The sequence below is a fragment of the Euwallacea fornicatus genome, chromosome 2 (assembly GCF_040115645.1).
Source record: "Euwallacea fornicatus isolate EFF26 chromosome 2, ASM4011564v1, whole genome shotgun sequence".
Classification (NCBI taxonomy): domain Eukaryota; kingdom Metazoa; phylum Arthropoda; class Insecta; order Coleoptera; family Curculionidae; genus Euwallacea; species Euwallacea fornicatus.
The window spans coordinates 4,506,998-4,527,135 of NC_089542.1; the positions used below are offsets into that span (position 1 = coordinate 4,506,998).

The window sequence follows — 20,138 nt, forward strand, 5'->3', positions numbered from 1 at the left end:
TCAGTGCAAGCTCCGGTGGTACCCAAGGCTTTTCACGCTTTTCTGCGCTTGGAACCACGTCGAGCATCGCATGCAACACGCATGTGGTCATTGAATTCAAGGTCCAATTGGCAAGTAAAAAACGCACTAGAAAACTTATAACTTTCTTCGTTACTCATGAGATATTCAAAGTTATAATTTACCGTTGAAAAAAGTAATTATTATGCAACCAGTGTAGCATTGCAAGGTTAGGAAAATGTACTGGGTGGTCACAGAAAGAGCACAATGGCCTCCAAGCGCTCCCAACTTGACATTCACAGATATTGATCGAACATTGACTGAAGCAGGACACTCACTGTGTGTAAATTCTTTATTAAAAACAATTATACATATTTATATGGGGCAGTGTTACGTAATAAATAATGTAAAGGAATGTATTTAACGTCGTAAATAGGTGTATACTACATTCGAAGCGCATAATAACCACGATTATCCATAAATCCTTATCCGTATGATAATGAGGCATTTATCTAACTGTAAAACTACGCTTAAAAGACTAAACAAAACCGACTTGTGGACTATAAGAAATCTTAATTTTTTCTTTGGTTTTTGCGGCAATTTTACTTTATTTAAAAGGAAATTAAAAACATAAAACTTAATGGCAGTAAACATTAGCGCTCTTTAAGAGGGATGAAAACTATCCGTAAGGCACTTTTGTTTTACCCATAGGAATGGAAGAGACCAGGAGGTAAATTGGGGATATTTTTTACATGTGCGCATGACAAAAAAAGACCCATGTCATGCGCACTATACGTCCAAAGAGCAGCATTTTTAACACGACTTGGCACAATCGCTTTGTTAGAACCAGTGGCGTCCTAATAAGTACCTACAAATATTCTAAACTGAATGTGTACTTACTACTAACTTACTACAGTATTTCTGGAGGAAAACAGGAATCAGTTATGCCAAGAAGGTCAGGCCCCATAACATCGTTTTTAATACTTGGTAAATACATAAGAATGGTAATTTATTACCATTCTTATGTATAGAAACTCCAAAATTTCTTATTGAAAATTGTGCTACGCCTATGGATTAATTACAAAAACTACCGCATTTAAAGAATGATTTTTATATAAGGATGGCCACAAGTCCGCCACTGACTTTTTGTCACTGTACAGTAGACATTTTTATTTAAATTTAATTTAAGCTTTCTCGAGATTTCTCACTCGATCATTGTGCGACTTCGGAAATCCGAACGTGCACGAGAGGATATTTTGGGCCCCGCCAAACCACATCGATTTTTTTAAGTACGACTTTTTATCTGTTTTCAGCTGGTACAATCTCGTACAATTCGGTTCACCAGGTCACTAATACCCACAATAACAAAAACACCAATATGTAAAATATCGTAAAAAATGGAAATGATCTGCCACTGAATTAATAGCTTGAAATATTCCCACAATTTCAACGGGACTCCATCGAATCTCTGTTAGTAACATCCTAATCTCTTCCATTCCTTATTACATAATATAAATTTTTCAGCTTTAAACATAATGCTAATATACACGGGGTTTTAAAGGCTCAAAATACTATTCCCCAAAAGACAATGGTTAGTACCAGTGGTTCTAAAAGCTAGTATCATCGATCGCACTATCTCAAGGACCAGCAAACCTATCACTTACACATTCAGCTGCCACTTTGAACTGTTCTAGGAAAAATTGAAGGTGGTACTTCAGGTGGTACCACCATGAAAACCTTGAGTATCACCCATCTAATTAATCTAACTAAGGCACAAACTTTTCATTAATCATTTAGAGGTAATACCTATAATAATAAGAAAAAATCCATGGTACCACCATTCCACTTTCTGCAGCATTTCAGTCGTATTTGAAAGCCGTATTACTATGGGTAGTACCTCAAAATTCGCACAAAACACCACTGATACCACCTTAACAATTCTACACAATCTGCACCCTATTATCAGGAGGAGGATACATGCAACAATAGCTGGAGACCACCCCTGTCAAGGTTAGCAGCAATGTTAGTACCGAAAATCCGCATACTGCAGCTGACGTCATATCTGCCAGAGGCGTCCCGGGCAGGGGGTCATTAATCAATAGTACCACCAATCCTGCACAAGTCAACAGACTGAACACTGTAAGCGCCAAATATCCTGAAAAAGGAAAATCCCTTTTTGGTACCACTGTGTAGTCACGAAATATTTTCAGGTCCTCACCGGAAAGGTAGTTCCTATTGGGCACCCAATAAACATTTTTGGATCGACACCCCAGGATTCCCATCACAGTGCACGTGAACCCAGATACGATACTAAAATCTAGGTAGTACGGTCTGCCCATAAAAGACAACATATAAAAGCTCAAACTGGTAGTGCCAAGTCCACAGAGACACATAATAAAAGCTGCTGCGATAAGAGTTTGTCCAAAAGTGCTAGACTTGGAGCTGATATTCGTTCCAGATTCAGATTTCTGAGAATAAGTAGTCTCAGCATAGATGCTCTGGACAGGGCTGGAACACATGGGTGGTACCACCGCAGTATTCTGTAGACGTTTTTCTTGAATCAGCAATTGTTTCCCACCAAAGGCGTAATTGAGCTTCTGCTGAGCTTTGGAATTGGGAGGGGGTTTGGTGGGCCTGGGTGGGGTTTGGAACGGATCTCTGGTAATGGGGGATAGAGGGGATGGAGACATGCGGCGACCCTGAAGAGGAGAGAGTACCTGCTGGACCAAAAATATCAGTAAACACTACTTTTCATCTTGTAAAGAAGCTTTTAAGGCGCGTTGAATACTCGTACCATCCACCGCAGCTTACCCGAAATATGATTTTAAAAAGATAGTGCTATACTCAGAAAAGGAACCATGTTATGTTTTCATAATCCCTACCTTAACTTTCTTTGGGGTCGAAAGCAGTTCGTGCAGCATCTGAGTGGCTACAGGATTGGTGCCAGGCCTGGCAGGTGAATTTTGCGGCTGCACATAGTCGTATCTCCCACCAGTCTTCATCTTCTGAGGCGTGGACTGCTCTTGCGGGTGCTCATATCGGGTACCAGATCTTACTGGAGAGGTTTGAATGTACTCATATCGGCGATTGACTTCTGGTTGGTCTGAGGGGGTTATGTAGTCATACCTATACTCTCTGAAGTTATTTTAGATGCTTTGAGAAGGCAATCAGAGGTGGTACCTATTGTTTTTTTGCTGAGGTACTACGTTGTTGAGCTGGCTCATCGGCACAAGAGCATATCTTTCGTTTATGTTAGTGAGTGGAGTTTCTTCTTCAGGTTCTATAACTGCGTACCTTTTGTGAATAAAAAAATTAAAAGTGGTCATTAGGTAGTACTGGTACCCACCTATGTACCACGCCAGGGGCCACTTCCACATGTTCCTGGATTAGGGATTTCTTAGGGGTTGATCTTAGAGTACTTCGCATCTCCTGCTGCTGCCTCATCGGAATGTATTCGTATCTAGATTTCTGAGATTTAGGAGGGTGGTACTGGGTACTACCATACCTGCGCAATAACCCAACTCCCCAATATCTCAAAAACACAAAATCGCAAACTCAAATACCTGCTCCCTTGCCGCTCATGCTGAGTCCCTTGAATATACTTCTGCCCTTCATTGTTCTGAGCTACTACCACGACCTTTTTGCCCTTAATGAAGCCCTGATCATCCACAATTACCTCTTCATAGAATTCCTGCTCCTCAATGTGATCTGGGTTGCCTTGAAGTTCAGAAAGGGAGTTGTCAAAGACTTGATGGCTCGTCTGAGCCCCCACTGGGGACTGTCTAATGCTCCTTTGAGGACTCAGAGCACGGTTCTGAGGAACAAATTCACTCTGCTGGCAGAAGGCTGGGTTGGTGTAGAAGTTGGGTTGTGGGTCCATAATGGGTACGGACGGGTTGTCGCATTACAAGCTATAGAAGTGGTTTTTTAGAAAAAAGTTGAGTTTGTGACTTTTGAAGATGGCAATTATTTCATAACCAGAAGTTCTAAGCATTTGATGGATTTAAAGGTCAATTTTTGTGCGGATGTAATTCCATACGTGGTACTACATACCAGAAAACTATGGGCGTGCGTCTCTTGTGATGGGAGTTGCAATTTTTTTTAATGGTTCCTAACTTGAAATCCACGTTAAACCATATTAGAGATTCCTATGGGTTCACAGCGAGAACTTACAAGAATTAGAACCAATTTAAACACCAATTTTTGCGGTTAACAAAGACATAATGTAGTACCATGTCCCAGAAAACCATTGGCGCTTCTCTTTTTTTCAAAGCGTATAAATTTTTTGAATGCAGCCCTTTTAAATTTCCAACAACTTCATTACATCATTTCCTTCATCCTCGATTAAGCTTATCACTAATCACATATTTACCTCCTCTTATTGGTATCCAGTCGCCAAATAATTCAGCAATATCACGAAATGCCTGAAAACTCAATGAGTGCCACATAGAACCCTTTTCCAACTATCAAAGGAACTTCACTTGATCACTAAGGAAAATTTTTCGATTTCTAGGGCGATGGCATCACTAATAGTGAAAACAAAGGTCTCCGCGATAACCGGCGAAAACGGACAACAAAAGGCGATCTAAACCAACGGTCGTTTGTGTCACTAGAGTCTAGGTCGGGTCTGACTGGTGGCAAAACAGCGTAACGGCAATGGGGGCCCCCCTTTGCAGCTGCATATGCTTCGCGTCATATGTGTGCACGTTTAATTTTGGGGTAGATACCAGAGGCGTAGCATGAAGATCTCTCCCAAAAATCCTCTAGTTTTCTAATAATTGTATTATATTAATTAAGTTCCTTAATGATGGGAGTTCGCTCCTGATAATAACAGCTAAGGAATCGCGGTACTTTACTAAAACATTGAGATACTTGAGTAGTGAGTTTTCCCTACTGGCGCCATCTATTGATTCCTAGAAACGATTCACAATCGTCAAGAGGTGGCCCCATGAATTGCTGATTATCTCGCCGAGAATCCGTAAAAATCCAATGCTACGCCTCTGTTTTCTTCGGCACGAACCTCGAAGCTTGACGCCGGCTTTATTTACATAATTACATCAACGTAATGGAAGTGAATACTCCATTACAATTCATTCTGCGTATTTTACCGGAGGTACCAACTTCCATTAATAGACGCACCGTGTTACTAGGGTTGGGTACTTTTGAATTTCATATACAGTTTTCAGCTTGAAAAGATGGTGATTTTTTGATAAATTGAAAGCGATCGAAACAGATGGTGGCACGTGCCAAGGATTGAACATCTGCCAGCCACGTGAAGAATATCGTCAAGTTTGCTTTCTTTCTTCCGAAGAAATTATGTTGAATTGCTCCTTTTCGATGAAAATGGGTGTAAAACTATTATTAAATGCACGTGTCATAAACGATATTCTCTTTAGTCTGAACAGTCGTTATTGTCAGGTTGTGCTAAATTTATAGGCTAATTTTGCCATTTTAAAATTGTCCTCACGATAAGTCCCATAAATCAGCCAATCATCAACCCAACATCCCACACAGGAATATTTAATTTGAGAAAGGAAAAAATAAATCACAAAGAAGTATTCTATGCCACTGTACTGTGCTTGAATTTAGTTCTATTTCATCCTCACATTAAGAAAAATTACCAACTTAATTTAACGTCAAGCAGTAGCGTAGAGATCTCCAAGATATACTTCTAGAAGGAAAGATTTAGTAGAAGGCACATTAAGGGTGATTACTTTTTTACGATCAAGAAATAGTTTCTACGCCAATGCACCTTCGCTAGGTTTTAGCCATATTTCATAGACATTGAGTAGAGGCGGACAGTGATCCAAATGTAAACCTTTATAAGGAAAAATTCATTTCGAGAAATAGGAAATTTCCAATAACTTTTGACTACAAAAAAAGCATTCTATGCCACCAAGCTTGTACTAAATTTGCGTATTGTGCCTGTTCTATATTTTGAGAAATTCTGAAAAAAAATAACATAAGCCAGTGGTGTGCAGATATTCAAGGTAACCCATCTTAGTAAACGATTCAATTCGAGAAATATGTTACTTGTAATTATTTTTTAGAGAGGAAAATCATTCTATGCCAATGCACTTTGGCCGGTTTTTAGCACTATTCATTTTCTATATGAAGAAAAACCATCACAACTAAACCCAAATCCATCTCGTAGAGAGCCCAAATACAAACCTCGAACAACGGTTCAATTTGCGAAAGTGACATTTGAAATAATTTTTAAATGAAACATTACACGCCAATGCTTTTCGGCATTGCCAGAAAAGGAGCAAAAAACACATCATTATTCATAACTAATATATTAAAGAACCATGTTTATAAATAAAATTAGTGGTACCTCTTATGGGCAAATTATATATACAAAGATAATACAGACCTTAAAACCTACCAAAAAGTACCTAGAAATACGTTTAGTAAAACAGTCTACTGATGTTTAAAGCATCCGCTCGTGCCTCCGTCATCCGCCGATGAGATGCCCATTCCAATGACCAACGTCCGTTTGATAACGGATGATCAGATCCCGAGTGTTAAGGTTTTTCAGATCGGTTCAAGTAATGACTGTCATTTCGAATGACCATCGGATGACGGCTGAACGAGTGTCCACAAACTTTTGAGCTATGTTAGAGTTAATTTTCTAATCTAAATAAATTTTTCTTGTCAGTTTTTTTTTGTTCAGAAACAGAGTCGTGTCATAAGGAAGTCGTGGGACTTTTCCCTCGTTTTCTTTCAGAGTGAAAGTCTTCGTAGAGCCAAAAATCGTAGTCGTTCTTATTAAGTCTACAGCCACCGATCCCGGTCAACACCTCTAAAGACACAAAATTGCGCAGTTAGTTAGTGGGAGCGGTTGGTAGCGCGCAGCTATATACAGCGTGTTTATGGTGGTTTGTCGTGTGTTTAGTGGCGGCTAAGAGTTTCTAAAAAACGGTGCTCGGCCATACGTACTCATCGGAATTCCTCCCGGTTTGTAGATCTCGTTTTGGTCGTAGTCCACGTCGTAATAGATCCCGCTTTGGTTCTGTCGGGGAAGTGAGAGAACCATATAAAAAGAGATACGGAGAAAGAGGGTGGAAGGTAAGAAGAGCGAGAGAAAGGAGAAATGGATGGGACCTCAACTACTCACAGCAATAGAAGCATTACTCCTACTTTTCGGCCTCGGCACATGGAAGTTCCTGCCCAGCAAATCGATCTTGTCCTCCTCCTCGCTAGAACTACTATTATCCAAATGCTTCATACTTTGAACACTGGCCGCTTTACTCGCCAGCTGTGCCTAAAAAACCCTCGAAATCAGGCTCAAAACTCCTTCAGTATGACAACAAAAACTTACCTGCAAAGTAAGCCTCGGCATGGGCACTGGAGGCAAAGCGCCGGTGGCGCCCCCGTAAATTGACGCAGGATGTCGTTGAAGCGTATTGTTTATCGGCAACGTTGGGTATCCGAACATGGCCGATGAGGGACGAGTGGGGGCCAAACCTGGTTCGGGCTAAAATGCATAAAATTTCAAGGTTAAGATCATTAAAAGATGAGAGGGGATTACTGCATAGTGATTGGCTTGCGCCATGACGTCAGCAATCTGTGCCCAGCGCAGACGGTCTTCGAGGGTAAGTTGATACGGTGGCGCTCCCATCACTGGTGTTTTGACAGTGTTGCTTGCTGTTGCCATGTAACCGAATACAGGACTTCCCACTGCAGCTTTTTGTTCTCTGCTCCACTTGCGGCTGTCAAATATTAAGTGTCAGAATTAAGTTAACAAGGAATGTTGAAAACAGTCACCTCCACATAACCAGGCACACTAAAGTCAGTCCAATAATTATGATGGCGGCAACACTGGCTCCTATAGCTACACCCAGGACTTCCCCATCCAGTTCACATTGATTACCATAGTAGTTGCCGGTGCAGCTATTATAGAAAAAAGTGAAATTGGCAACCTTGTAATTTTAAATTTTGGGGATGAGCTTGGAGGATGAGGCTGCCGCGAACCGCAAGTAAAACGTTATGCAAATATGCTTTCTTACGTTTCCTTTTCGCCCACCAGGTGTCATATTAAATTTTCCCTATCTCTGTTACTCACGAGCAGATTTCCTGGCCATTGGAGTACTTGCACTCTCCTCTATTGTTACAATGGGAGGAGGGACATTGCTCACAGTGGCGTCCTGCCCTATGCTTGTTGTCCCCCCAGGGGTCTTTGAACCCTTCTCGGCACTCGCACTTGAAGCTGCCGAAGGTGTTGATACAGTCCGCTTGGGCGTGGCAGTCATGCAAATCAGGGGAGGAACATTCATCCAGATCTATGAAAGAAGTTTATTTAAAAATTCCAAAAGTTTTGATTTTTAGAAACTATTCCGACGTGGGAAGAACAGAAAAGGTCTTTCGACAAAACATTCATTTACCTTGCAAACTTGACACTGATCCAGGAGGACTGTCCACCCACAAAGCACTATTGCCCACGTTGTTGCTCCGCCTTTGGATTACCCCCAACAGATGCTTCTGTATATCACCTCTCACAGAAGGGCGAGACGTATCCGCATTTTCCTCCAACTGCAAAGTAATATTGACAAACACCCCTGCATGTCCCTGAGATCTATCTCCTTGATAAATATTGTTGACTTTGGATCCAAGGTACTCATCACTGAAAGGCGTCATGGACATGGCAGATTCTAGCTACAATTGAGGAGTTTAAGGGCTGAATTAAGAGATAGGGAAGTATGTGAAACTTACAGCCCTTTCCGCTTCAAAGGAGAGTTGCTCGTAGCTGTCACTGCTTTTTTCCAACAGTTCGTTTGCCCATACAATTCTACGTTCGTAGATTCTATCCACCCTTAGGGAGACTAAAACTGAAACTATTTTCCGACAAGGGTCTCTGTGTTTCCTGCGGGCGGTTCCTGGGCGGCAGTGGCAGGCACTGACCCCAGATTCAGTTCTGCAGATCTCGTGTTGGGACACATCACATGTAGAATCATCTCCAACGATACAGGTATCAATCCTATAGTGAAAATAATTGAAATCATTTCTCTGGGAGAATAAGGAGATGGAAAGGAATACCTTACTGGAGGTTGTTGACCGGGCCTAGGTCTACCAAACTGAGGCCTCCTCGCAGGCTTTACCGATCCATAGTTGGGTTTCACAGGCTTTTCTTGCTCCACAAAACTGGTTCCCTGCACGACCTGGTTATTTGATGGTGCACTGGGTTTAATACCCACTGCAGCTACTGAACTTGGCTCCGAGTTCTCTCCGAACAAATTCAGATAAGTTCTTTTACCGTCTATTGAAACAAACCCTTCACTCCCTATTGGAGAGGTGATTACATCACTTTGACTCCCCAAATGATCCAGCTCAACTGCCCCAAATAAATCATATAAAAAAACCTTCTTTAGGACTTGACGGCGAATCTTACCAGGGATGATATAGGGATGTCCGGAACCTGCCGAAGCTTCACCCTGACCTTGAATTGCTGAAACTGTGATGTCGAAGACGTCACCAATGGCACTCACTGGAGGTCTGGTGATGATGGGTTGGTGTTGATTGATTTTTCCGGGTTTATATTCTGTATCATCCAGAACGATACCTGGACGAGGTCTATAGCCAATGGGAGGAACTGTAGATGTTTCGAGGGAAGAGAGAGAGGAGGAGGAAAGAGGAGAGAAGTATGATACAGAGGGTATTACTGTTGTGCTGAGGCTGGGAGTTTCAATGCTGCTCGGATTTGAAGAGGAAGCTGAATCAGGAGCAGATGCTACTGAAACTTCGAGAGCAGTTTCATGAATAGAAGATTCAATTAGAGGAATATTTGACGATACTGAAGGTTGTATTTTTGAAGACTCTATGAAATTTGATGCAGTGGGTATTTCAGTAGTTGAAATAGTCTCTTTGGAGACATTGGATGGATATATAATGGAACTGCCCTCACTAGAAAGGAAAGAGGACGAGGAGGAGGAGGAGGAGGAAGAGGAGGAGGAGGAGGAGGCGGAGGAGGAACTTGGAGTGAAAGAAGGTGTAATGCTCTCCTCCGTGATTAAAGAAATTGGTGTTTCCAGGATGGATAAGTCCGTCTTCATTGTCGGTTTTACTAGAGTGACCTAAATAAATAAAGATAGAGTTATTATCTAAAAAAGAGAATTTTTTACTAAAGGTTATTTCGACCCATAAGTAAATTCTTAAATTTTGAAGAGGAAGATAGAATATCTCTTGATTTTATAAGCAGCAAAGAAAATTGTAGGATACAGCGACGTAGTATATTTCTGAAGAAATTAACCAATTTTGGAGGAGTAACTTACAGAACTCTTCCAAACATTTCCATAATTTTTAAGAACCGCGTTGAGTACACCTCTCACTTCAGAAAAGAAAATTGCATCGAAAAATCAGCGATGTTGTATCATTATGATTTTTCCGAGGAATTAGAAGACTTTTCCAAAACTAATCCTTTCAAATTTTTCACAGTTTATAGAAATTCCTTCACTACGCCCCTGAACATTATGGCGCACTAAACACACACACAGAAATTCTAATCCATAGAATGAATCAAATAATAAATAAAATCCAATAGAAAAACTCAAGGATTGAGCAGAATGGGGGTCAAACCTCCAATTTCTCTAACCTTAGTAGATTTCTCAGGTTTCGGATTTTTCTCCTTCTTCCTTTCAAACTCCGCAATCTCCAAATCTACCCCTTCGGAAACCTCCAGAATAGAGTTCGTTGTTGCCTCATTGTGTATAGTCTCAATCCCATCTACCCTTGTATCTCCCTCCTCTTCTCTATCCACCACCAATTCACTATGTACACTGTCTTCATGAGGATAATCTTGATGGTCCTCATGGGAGTTATCTTGAGAATTCTCATGAGGAGTATTATGAGCCTTTTCGTGGGAATTTTCATGAGGGTTATCGTGGGGTCCCTCAAATTGCGACCCTAAATCCAGAGTCAAAATGTCTTCTGGAGGCTTTTCTGAAGTGAGACTAATGAGATCAGAGTTGCTCATAGTGGGCATTGGCCTGTAGTGGGGGATGTTGGGGTTGGGGCGCTTGGAGGGCCGCCTCCTATGCCATGGGAGGATTGTCACTGGACGGTAAAAACTTGAATTGAAAAAACGCATTAAGATTTTGTTTTTTTTTTTTCAAAGAAATTTACCCAGGTCTCTTTCCCCCTCCCTCAGCTCCTAAAGGGATGCCAGTCCCGCCGAAAGGTCTCTTAGGGGACATATTATTAGGGGGTAAATCGAAGGGATAGGGGTGTCGAGTTGACATTGGAGGGGGCGGCAAAGGAGGGGCAGGCACATCGAAATCAGGCGGCAAATCCGGAACATCAGTAATTTGAGGGGGTCCCCGGTTGTTTATTCGTGTAGACACAGGTCGTAGAGGTCTCCCCATGCCTCCAGGGGCAGTATTGGTCTGCACATTGACATTTCCATTGAGCAGTTTCACTAGTCCGGTGATAATGTCCTGAATATCCGGGTTAGCCTTAAAGACAATCAGAAAATGACAAATTATAAAAGCTGTTAAGGGTAAAAATACCTGACGAGGTTTGTCTGGATTAATCGAGTGGGTAGCAGAAGTCGTCACTGTCGCAGTGGGGGTGATTTCCTGGGGCTCGTGCAGAGACCGGCCCTGCAGAGCCCCACGCCCTTCCCCCGAAGCCGGCTCTGTGGTGGCGCGCAATCCCCCAAAATAAGCGTCCTTATCCTGCTATTTTCACGCTTAGATTTTGCCTAAAGATATTAGAGGACTTACCGTTTTCGAGGGTTGAATAAAATTTCCCAACCTCCCTGAAAGCTCCACATCATTGCTCTCAAAGGCATCTTCTATGTTCTTATACAAAATCAGACTATCCCCTGCAGAAGTCTTTGATAATATTGGATCTGCGGATCTTTCCACCCTCTCATTGTGCACTGAGCTACCCTCTATTACGTTAGAAGGTGAAAATTTTCCGATTGGCTCATTGGTGGTTTCAATAGACTTCAATTGAGCTTTGGGTTGGTTGGCCGAGTTGGGTGATATGAAGGAGTTGGGGTATAAATCAGCTGATCCTGAAATGGAATATCATAAGTATTGACTTGAATGAATTTAAAAACAATATTTGTGTAGTATGTCTTTGAAAACAAAGATGCATAATAATAAGCGGAGTTGTAATTTAATTAGGCGTGAGGGAAAGTGAATGGAGAAAGCTGTTGTTGGGGTCTTTCACGGGTCTTTCGTTAAGAGGCTATGAGGCAAATGAGAAATATTAAAGTTGTTGCACTCATAAATTCATGTGAGATTGGAAAAAAAATATTAAACAAAAAAAAGTGTAAAAATTGAATAAAACTCTGCAGTAAGCCTTAATAAACAAACCTAAAGGTCCAATCTAAGTTTAAAAATGTGTAACTTCCCAATAGAAAGGGGTTCCTATTTGGGAATAGTGGTAAAGACCTACATATACCCTTATAGTGCTGAAAATATGAAGCAAATCCGCCGTTTTATTTCAATGTTGTGGGCAGAAGCAACCGGAAACCATCTGAACATAAAAATCTACTGGAGGGGTCAATGAAATGTGATTTGCATCTAGCAAGCATCAAGAAACATCTAGCAAATGAAAGTTGATAGAATGTTCTTTGATAGTCGATATAACCATCTATATGTGCACATAAGATATTGAAAACATGAGCTCTGTTCGCACTTTAATTTGTAAATTATGAACATAAGGTGCAGATCATTGCTAAAACTCCAAAAGTATACTGAAGGATTCAACCAAATTTACGAATTTTTAGTTCAGGTTCGAGTTACATACACTTTAAATTTCCTGACAATATGAGCTCAGTTTCGGTATTTTATTCGGAATTTATAGATAAACGTATCAGCACGTCACCGAAACTCGATGTGCCTGCACGAAGGTGCACTCAAGTTACGAATTTTTAATCCCGAAACGAGAAAGTATATGAAGTTCTTTTTCGGTTCTTGAAGTCACTTGTATATACTCTAAACATGCTGGAAAGTTGAGTTCAGTTCGCTACTTTATTTAGAATTTATGGACAAATACAACATACAGCACCGAGACGTGAGATGTCTACATTGAGGGTCCACCGAAGATTGCGAATTTTTAGTCCTGAAACGAGAAAAGATGGAAAAGCCTTTTTCGATTACTGAAGGTACTCGCATATACTCTACACATCTTCAAAAATTCAGCTCAATTCGTGATTTTATTTGGAATTCGCGATCCAATGTAACATGCACAATCACGCGTCCTCAAGCCTCCTTGAGGATTCAACAAAATTTGCGACTTTCTAGCATGGAAGCAAAAGGTTCTACTTCGATAGTTAAAAGTAGCTACGAGGTAATAAGACAATTGATGTCACATTAAATCTGATACACCCAGTATACTTTCAGTATATCAAAAATATCAGCTCAGTTCGCCACTTAGAGTTCATGGATAGACGCGAATTTTTGACTCCGTACCAAAAGAGACTAAGGGGTTCTTGTGTGGTACTTCAGACATTTAAAAAAAATGCTAGTAAGGAAATACCACTAGGTTGTAACAGACCAGAAAAAGCAGTAATACTTATTGTTTACCGAATGATCGCCATATGGTTTACATGCTAATTTTCGAACGGTAACTTTTACCTTTTACTTGATACAGCAACAGATGCAGTTAATATATGCAGTACGCGAATTATTTAAAAGAAACGTGGATTTTACCTTTAAACAACAAAAAATAGCAAAATTTCTCCTGAGAAAACCTCGTTTTCTGAGGTGGCATAAATCGCAATTTCAACGGCAGGTATTTTGGGCCTGTAGGACAATATCCCACCAGTGCCATCTGTCGTGTTCTGTGCGCACCCTGACCGAATCCTCGACCGCAAGCAGCAGAACTCAACTCACAGGGCCACAAACACGCAGGCGCAACAGCTCTTACTATTCTCAAATCTTTCTTGTTTGCATTCATCTAAGTTATTTCTAAAATTATCCCGCCCGCGGCGTCAAAAATGTCAACACAGCGTCAAACGTCAAATCTGTCAAAAATGCTGCCAATTTTACGCGTTTAACATAAACCCATAATGAACCACGGTACATTCACCAAAGGAGTCGTTATGGCTTCGATAAATATTCAAAAAAACAGTTAAACAATTACACACAACAGAGGTTCATGCTCTCTTTGGCACGTGTGCACCAATCTGGCTGACCGTGACTATGACTATGACTTTGATCCGATGTAAAAGTACTTATTCATAGATTCGAAATTCTTCTCGTTGCAATTGCATTATGTGTAATGCAACTTCTTTACGTGAAAGAGAGAAGGGAAATGATTAATCCTAGAAAATGAAGTGAAATCGGGTGTAAGGTGACAAAACAATGGTCGATTGTTTGCACATGTGCAGTTATAATTCATCGTGAATTAATGAGAATTATTAAAATCTTCTCAGCAGCATCTGGTTTTAAGCATTTTCTCTCAGTTTTTTGTATCACCATATATGAGTTGCCCTTTCCATTAACTATTTGGAACAACTCACTGCCCTCTCTGGTCAAACAGCTATACTATACGATTTTTTCTATGAATGGTACCGAATGAAAGCTTTTCGCGTTACATAAGTGATCAAATAGATGAAACAAGAACGTAAAGAAACCTCGTAACGCGACTAATTAAAACTAAAGCGCATTTTCCAGCCAACGGTACCATGTCCAATTTGTACGGTACGATGACAATATGAAGAATTCTTCGTTTGTGCAGTCACTTTCTACTTTTGGTACCTTCACCGACACGCGGAAACTTTACGTCAATACACGTTACTATCTTTCCGTCTAGGTTTGTGACATAAAGAATCTGATTCTTGGGTGGTACCATCCTTACCTATACGGTACAATCTGTGGAACGACCGAATGGGTTTGGTACTTAATGTAAGCCAAGGGTACCGCCCATCAAAAAAATAATTATTTCCGTGCACGCGATCTCTTTCTCATTGAGAAGTACAATAAAATTAGTTGTTGGTTCTCTGGCAGTACCGTTAAGCCTCCGTTAGTTGGTCAAAGGTGCGCCCAAGAGCTAATCAATTCCTTCTAAGTGAGGACTAAGGAGTAATGTATTCCGCATTTTTTTCAAGGCGCACTATGCCCATTTTAATGACACTGGCCCAGTAACACCTTTTTCGAAATATTTTTGTTGTAGTACTGCTTGCTGCGCATGATAAGTGCGAAGAGGTTCTTGTATATTCTAGCATCTATATTATCTACTCCTCTCAAATTCCTAGATCGACGTATCTCTTTCGGTCTCTCAGTATTGAACAATGACAGCAGCAATAAATGGGAAAATGAAAGCAAGTCAAAATATAACCTCAAATGTAAAATTTGATGTCCTTCAGATCGTATCTTGTCAACCAAATTTGGAATTTGTTTTTCAAGCCTTCAGTTAAGTAAACAATGTCAACAAAAGATTATTTTTAAGAAAATGGTCGTTAACTTTGAGTTTTATTGATTGAAAAATAAAATTTGAATTTTCCTTTTCTGTCCTAAACTCTTGAAATCACAAATCACAGGTTTGCTTCTTATTATTGATTTTTTGGAATATACTAATGAGGCTTTGAGTACTTGCGAATGCTTAGAGCGAAAGAGGGAAAGGCGAAACTCCGGTACTGGTACCATCGCGATACTGGGCAACACAAGTTTTATGGATTTTGGTGCTCTGAGGTATTTAAATAGTCTAACAGAGATCGGCAATTGATTCCAAAAAGGTTAGTTGTTATGGAAAAATTGGCCAGAATCGGTGTGTTATTTGGAAAGTTAAAAAAATTTGACTTCCGAGTAGACAGGTCCTATAATGTTCATTTGATAGGTGACTAAGAGTTTATTCATGTATACTCTTACAGTGCTTAAATTGCGAATTCTATTTACGTACCGGTTTTTAAGTTCTGGTCCTGAGTAAGGCAGGATATGATCATGAACCAGAAACTTTCCTTCTGGTTCAGCTTAGTTTAAAAATTTGATACTTTCCTATAAAAGACTTTACGAGCTTTCTGTTTGATGGAAACAAGCACTCATATGTACACTTAGAACCTCACGAATATAAGCTAATTTCAAAACTCGATTTGGAAGTTATGAGCAGGTACAGCGCGCTATCACCAGGATCCAATAAGTGTGCTCCATGATTTAACTAAGTTTGATCATTTGTATCTCCCAATCTACAGAGTCTCGAAGGTTTCTGTTGGGGGAAAGTAATCATCCACATATATTTTTTAAATGCTGCAAGTATGAAGTCAATTGACTACTTCGGTGGATAGTTATGAGCAGAAGAAACGGGGCATAACCAAAATTCTATTAATGTAATTGAAGATTGAATAATTACTCGACATTTTTATATTCGAAAGAACAGTTTCTGAAAGTATACAGTTAGGAAGAAGTAACCATCTATATGTTGTACCTTTGAAACGATCTAAATATGAAATAATTCTGCCGCATGAGTAGGATGTTCTACGCAAGAGCAATGATACGTCCCCAAAACTTTATACAGGGTGTTTAGTAGGTAGTGCAGAATACTGTATAGGGAATCAAAGAAAGATATTCTGAATAGATTTAACCAAACATATACATATATACTAAATGTTACAGTTTTCCTGATAATTAATTTTTTAATATTTTTTAATTTGACCATGCTTTTCTACAATTATTAAAGTGCAGAAGAACAACAAGCCCTTTTGTCACAAAAATATACTAAACTTTTTTATTATACATGAATTGATTATTTAAGCCGTAAAATGTAAAATGGCTTTTTTAATTTCCTCGAACTTCACACACATGATTCTCCTAGTTTGTAGTACAGCAGAGTCCACTTCGAACGTGGGTTTCGTTGAACGCTTGGGTGTAAATTTATTTGAATTTCTTAAAACTTTCGTTAGGCAATGGTCTTTCAGTTCTTGTGCAAATTTTCTTAAGAAATGTTTTAAAAATTAGAGCAATTAATCTAAAAAATTTTAAGTATCCAACAAGCGCACTCGCCAGAATTTAAACTCGCCATGTATTATCTCACGATAGGTTTCCAGATATTCGACATTTTTGGGTTTTTATAATTTTTAACACGGTCTGCATATTCGCTTTAAGTAATATTTAATACTATAAAATAATATTTGATTTTCCAATGTAAAGAAAGGACGTATTTGGGGATTTGTTAGTTGATTTCGAAAAAAATTTAAAAATCACAAATAACGGTAAATAAATCATTAATAATTTATTTATTGTGTTTAAAATTAGAATTATCATTCTCAATAAATCTACACGCTCTAATCCTCATGTCTCGGTTAAGTCGTTGCGCAGTTTGATTAATTCTGGCGTTTAAATGGTCTCCATTTTGAATTTACTGTTCATATGCCAGTGGTTTCATGCGAATATGCAGACCGAATTAAAAATTAAAAAAAAAACCAAAAACCTCGAATATCTGGAAATCTATCTTCAGCTAATATATAAATGGCTAACTTAAGTTTTGGCGAAAGCGCTTGGTAGATACTTAAAACTTTTAAGATTAATTTCTCTAATTTATAAAGTATTTCTTAAGATACTTTCCACAAGAAGTGAAAAACCATTTCCTAAGGAAGTTTTTGAGAAACATGAATAAACTAACATCTAAAACTTTAAATACGATACACATCTGGATTTTGATTTTTGCTGTACTACAAACTAGGAACATCATATTTATGAAGTTCTAGGAAAATCACAAAACCCTTTTAGATTTTATAACTTAAATTATTCACAAAAATCATTCTTACATAATAAAAAGGTTTAGAAATGTTTTGTGATAAAAGGACTTGTTTTTCTACACTTCAATAATTGTAAAAAAGCACGGTCAAATTAAAAAATATAAAAAATTTAATTATCAGAAAAATGGTAACACTTTGTTATATAGATATGTTTGGGTAAATGAATTCAGAATGACCTCCTCTAATACCCTATTCGGTATCCCGAACTATCTACCAAACACCCTGTTTGTATACTCGGGGACTTAGCCGCTATTGGTTTTTTTTTCCAAATAAAAGGCCTTGGAAGATCTCTATTCATAGAAAGTAATCATCCATATGTGTTCTTAAAATATCAAAAATATTAGCTTAATTCACTACTTAGAGTGCTAGTTATGAACAGCAGAATCGGAACCTAACCAAAACTGTATAAGTCTGCTCGAAGGTTGAAACAAATTTGAATAATTTCCAACAGAAACCATTTCGGAAAATTCCTGTTTTGGGAAAGTAACCCGCTATATGTAAGATTAATGCGTTTTAAATATAAGCTGCTTTCGCTGCTTCAGTTAAAGTTATAGATAAGGCAGTAATTGGGCAAAATCAAAACTCGAATTAGTCCACTTGAAGGCTCATCCAGTTCGGAAATTTGTATATATCGAATGAAGGAATATAGACGGTTCCTTTTTTGGGTGGGGGGAGGGAGGGGGGAGGAGGTCTACGTAGATGTACCCTTTAAACTTGAGAAATATTTACACATTTCAGTTCTTAGATTTTCATTTGTATGTAAGAGAAACGGGGCATGACCAAAACTCTTCTCCGATCGTTCAACTCGTCTAAAAAGCTTCTATGGGGCGAAATGAACTAGTCGGTATGTACTTTTAAACTACTTCTGTTACTTCAATTCGAAATTATCAACAGTAGCAACATGCCCCTTCAACCTTTGAATAAACGAGCTGAATTCGAGTGTTAACTTATAGGTGCGACTCAATAAGTTTACTCAAGGGTTCAACCGAGATCGAAATTTCGTAACTTCCAAAAGCAAATCTCCAAAAGGCTCCTCTTCAGAGATTGAAAACATCCACGTGCCCTCTTCAAATTGGCAAAATATAGGTGGGTTCCGCTACTTTCATTAGATGTTATGCCTGAGAGTGAGTAATAAGGATCCCAACCAAATTTTGAACATCGTGCAAGACCAAGATTGATGATTTATAACTTCCAACTGAAAGGCCCTGGAAGGCTGCTTTTAGGCGGATGTGAGCGTTTATACATACACTTGAAACGCTGAATACATGAACTAGATTCGCTACTTTACATGGAAATTATTGTCCATAGTAAAGTCAGTACAGAATGTCACAAGCAAAGCTCATATGTATGTGGACCTTCTCAGAGCACAGTTCTCGAACCAGAACAAGTACCTGCCGTTATTTGTATAACCAAAAGAAGCCTTACCTATACCAGACACCATCATCAACAGTAATCCTACACAGCAAGCGGCAAGTGTCCGCGATGGAATCTGAACTGACCCCATTTCAAAGTAACTTCACTGATGATATTCACCTGTCATACCACTGAACAAACTCCTCTATAGTACAATTTTTCCGGTGAAAAAAACACTATGATCCTTTACACATGATGATTTATGATGTGTAATATAACAGTTCTTTGATTTCAAGATAATTAACGTGATATTGCCACGAGATAATTCTCGACTTCGTCACTGGTTATTTGGGTCATCTTTAATCCGCGTCATCTTCACGAGGTCCGCCATGTTTCTTCATCACAAAATAAAGCGATATCCTTACATTTTCTTGTATTGCCAAATGCCGAAATTGTCACCATCACACACACATTCACTTAAGTGAAATCTTCAATTTAATAGTGAAGAAACCGGACATGCACGACAAACGGTGGGTACCCGATGGTTCCAGCAGACTGCTAAAGTAACGGAACCGCCGCGAAGAAATGTGTAGACAGTCTTTAGTGCTGCAGGTGGGGCTTCAACTCCTGCTAACCACAGTATGTCGTACCCGAAAAGGAATGTGTTATATGGACCCACTCCCTATGCAGTTGCAAGCAATTACCAGGAGTGCTATCATGGGAGAATTTGTAATTTCTAATTATTTCAATGTAATTACATATGATGGGTGATAATTGCAATTATTCACATCCAAAAATGAGAAAATATTGCAAAGAAATTTGGGAAATTGGTTATAAAAGTCTCCTTAATATTCTGCGAAATTTTCGTTTAAATTTAGAAGTTAATAGTGAGGTATCGAACCCGAGATCAGTATCTTCACACTACTGCTACAAATATTCGTAATAATCTACCAACCGTAGGGTCTACTAGCAGATGGGCCATGGGCTCACTGGCACCCATCGGCTCGTTGGTCTAGGGGTATGATTCTCGCTTCGGGTGCGAGAGGTCCCGGGTTCAAATCCCGGACGAGCCCTTTGAACACTTTTT

The 20,138-nt window shown here is 39.4% G+C and overlaps 2 protein-coding genes, 1 long non-coding RNA gene and 1 other non-coding gene across 7 annotated transcripts; 2 read left to right on the forward strand and 2 right to left on the reverse strand.

The window, feature by feature from the left end:
* The first annotated feature begins 9 nt into the window (after positions 1-9).
* On the forward strand, positions 10-2,346 carry LOC136347951 (uncharacterized). Its single transcript, XR_010733556.1, has 3 exons — positions 10-110; positions 1,964-2,136; positions 2,208-2,346. It is a non-coding gene; the product is annotated as an uncharacterized lncRNA (long non-coding RNA).
* spdo (sanpodo) lies at positions 201-5,169 on the reverse strand. Of its 2 annotated transcripts, none has more exons than XM_066298331.1 (7): positions 4,370-5,169; positions 3,561-3,908; positions 3,344-3,502; positions 3,178-3,291; positions 2,880-3,123; positions 2,216-2,717; positions 201-2,152 (listed from the first exon to the last, which is right to left on the reverse strand). In XM_066298331.1, the coding sequence occupies exons 2-7, from the start codon at positions 3,875-3,877 to the stop codon at positions 1,938-1,940; spliced, it is 1,551 nt and encodes a 516-aa protein (XP_066154428.1). In that variant the 5' UTR covers positions 3,878-3,908; positions 4,370-5,169; the 3' UTR covers positions 201-1,937. The 2 variants fall into 2 exon arrangements, with proteins under 2 accessions (XP_066154428.1, XP_066154437.1); XM_066298340.1 differs by having other exon boundaries at positions 203-2,152; positions 2,216-2,714; positions 4,370-5,164.
* A 1,108-nt stretch (positions 5,170-6,277) lies between these two features.
* Positions 6,278-19,653, reverse strand: LOC136345515 (uncharacterized). Of its 3 annotated transcripts, none has more exons than XM_066293928.1 (16): positions 19,124-19,653; positions 11,715-12,010; positions 11,499-11,669; positions 11,116-11,426; positions 10,586-11,060; positions 9,386-10,067; positions 9,034-9,328; positions 8,710-8,974; positions 8,382-8,652; positions 8,063-8,279; positions 7,765-7,890; positions 7,529-7,709; positions 7,319-7,474; positions 7,115-7,261; positions 6,937-7,009; positions 6,278-6,799 (listed from the first exon to the last, which is right to left on the reverse strand). In XM_066293928.1, the coding sequence occupies exons 1-16, from the start codon at positions 19,200-19,202 to the stop codon at positions 6,684-6,686; spliced, it is 3,861 nt and encodes a 1,286-aa protein (XP_066150025.1). In that variant the 5' UTR covers positions 19,203-19,653; the 3' UTR covers positions 6,278-6,683. The 3 variants fall into 3 exon arrangements, with proteins under 3 accessions (XP_066150025.1, XP_066150017.1, XP_066150006.1); XM_066293920.1 differs by having other exon boundaries at positions 11,116-11,444; positions 11,499-11,666; positions 19,124-19,652; XM_066293909.1 differs by having other exon boundaries at positions 11,116-11,444; positions 19,124-19,652.
* Positions 19,654-20,052: 399 nt separating this feature from the next.
* On the forward strand, positions 20,053-20,124 carry TRNAP-CGG (transfer RNA proline (anticodon CGG)). The gene has a single exon. It is a non-coding gene; the product is annotated as a tRNA-Pro (tRNA).
* Positions 20,125-20,138: the final 14 nt, after the last annotated feature.

What these genes read in the sequence shown, in the direction of transcription:
- spdo (XM_066298331.1), bottom strand. Translation starts at nt 3,877, where the DNA reads ATGGACCCACAACCCAACTTCTACACCAACCCAGCCTTCTGCCAGCAG. An exon ending in CCTCAGCAAAAAAACAATAG is followed by an intron (nt 3,124 to 3,177) that starts GTACCACCTCTG and finishes CAGAGAGTATAG; the next exon opens with GTATGACTACATAACCCCCT. An exon ending in CAATAGGAACTACCTTTCCG is followed by an intron (nt 2,153 to 2,215) that starts GTGAGGACCTGA and finishes TTCCTTTTTCAG; the next exon opens with GATATTTGGCGCTTACAGTG.
- LOC136345515 (XM_066293909.1), bottom strand. Translation starts at nt 19,202, where the DNA reads ATGGGGTCAGTTCAGATTCCATCGCGGACACTTGCCGCTTGCTGTGTA. An exon ending in ACATCCCTATATCATCCCTG is followed by an intron (nt 9,329 to 9,385) that starts GTAAGATTCGCC and finishes TATTTGGGGCAG; the next exon opens with TTGAGCTGGATCATTTGGGG. An exon ending in GGTCAACAACCTCCAGTAAG is followed by an intron (nt 8,975 to 9,033) that starts GTATTCCTTTCC and finishes TTTTCACTATAG; the next exon opens with GATTGATACCTGTATCGTTG.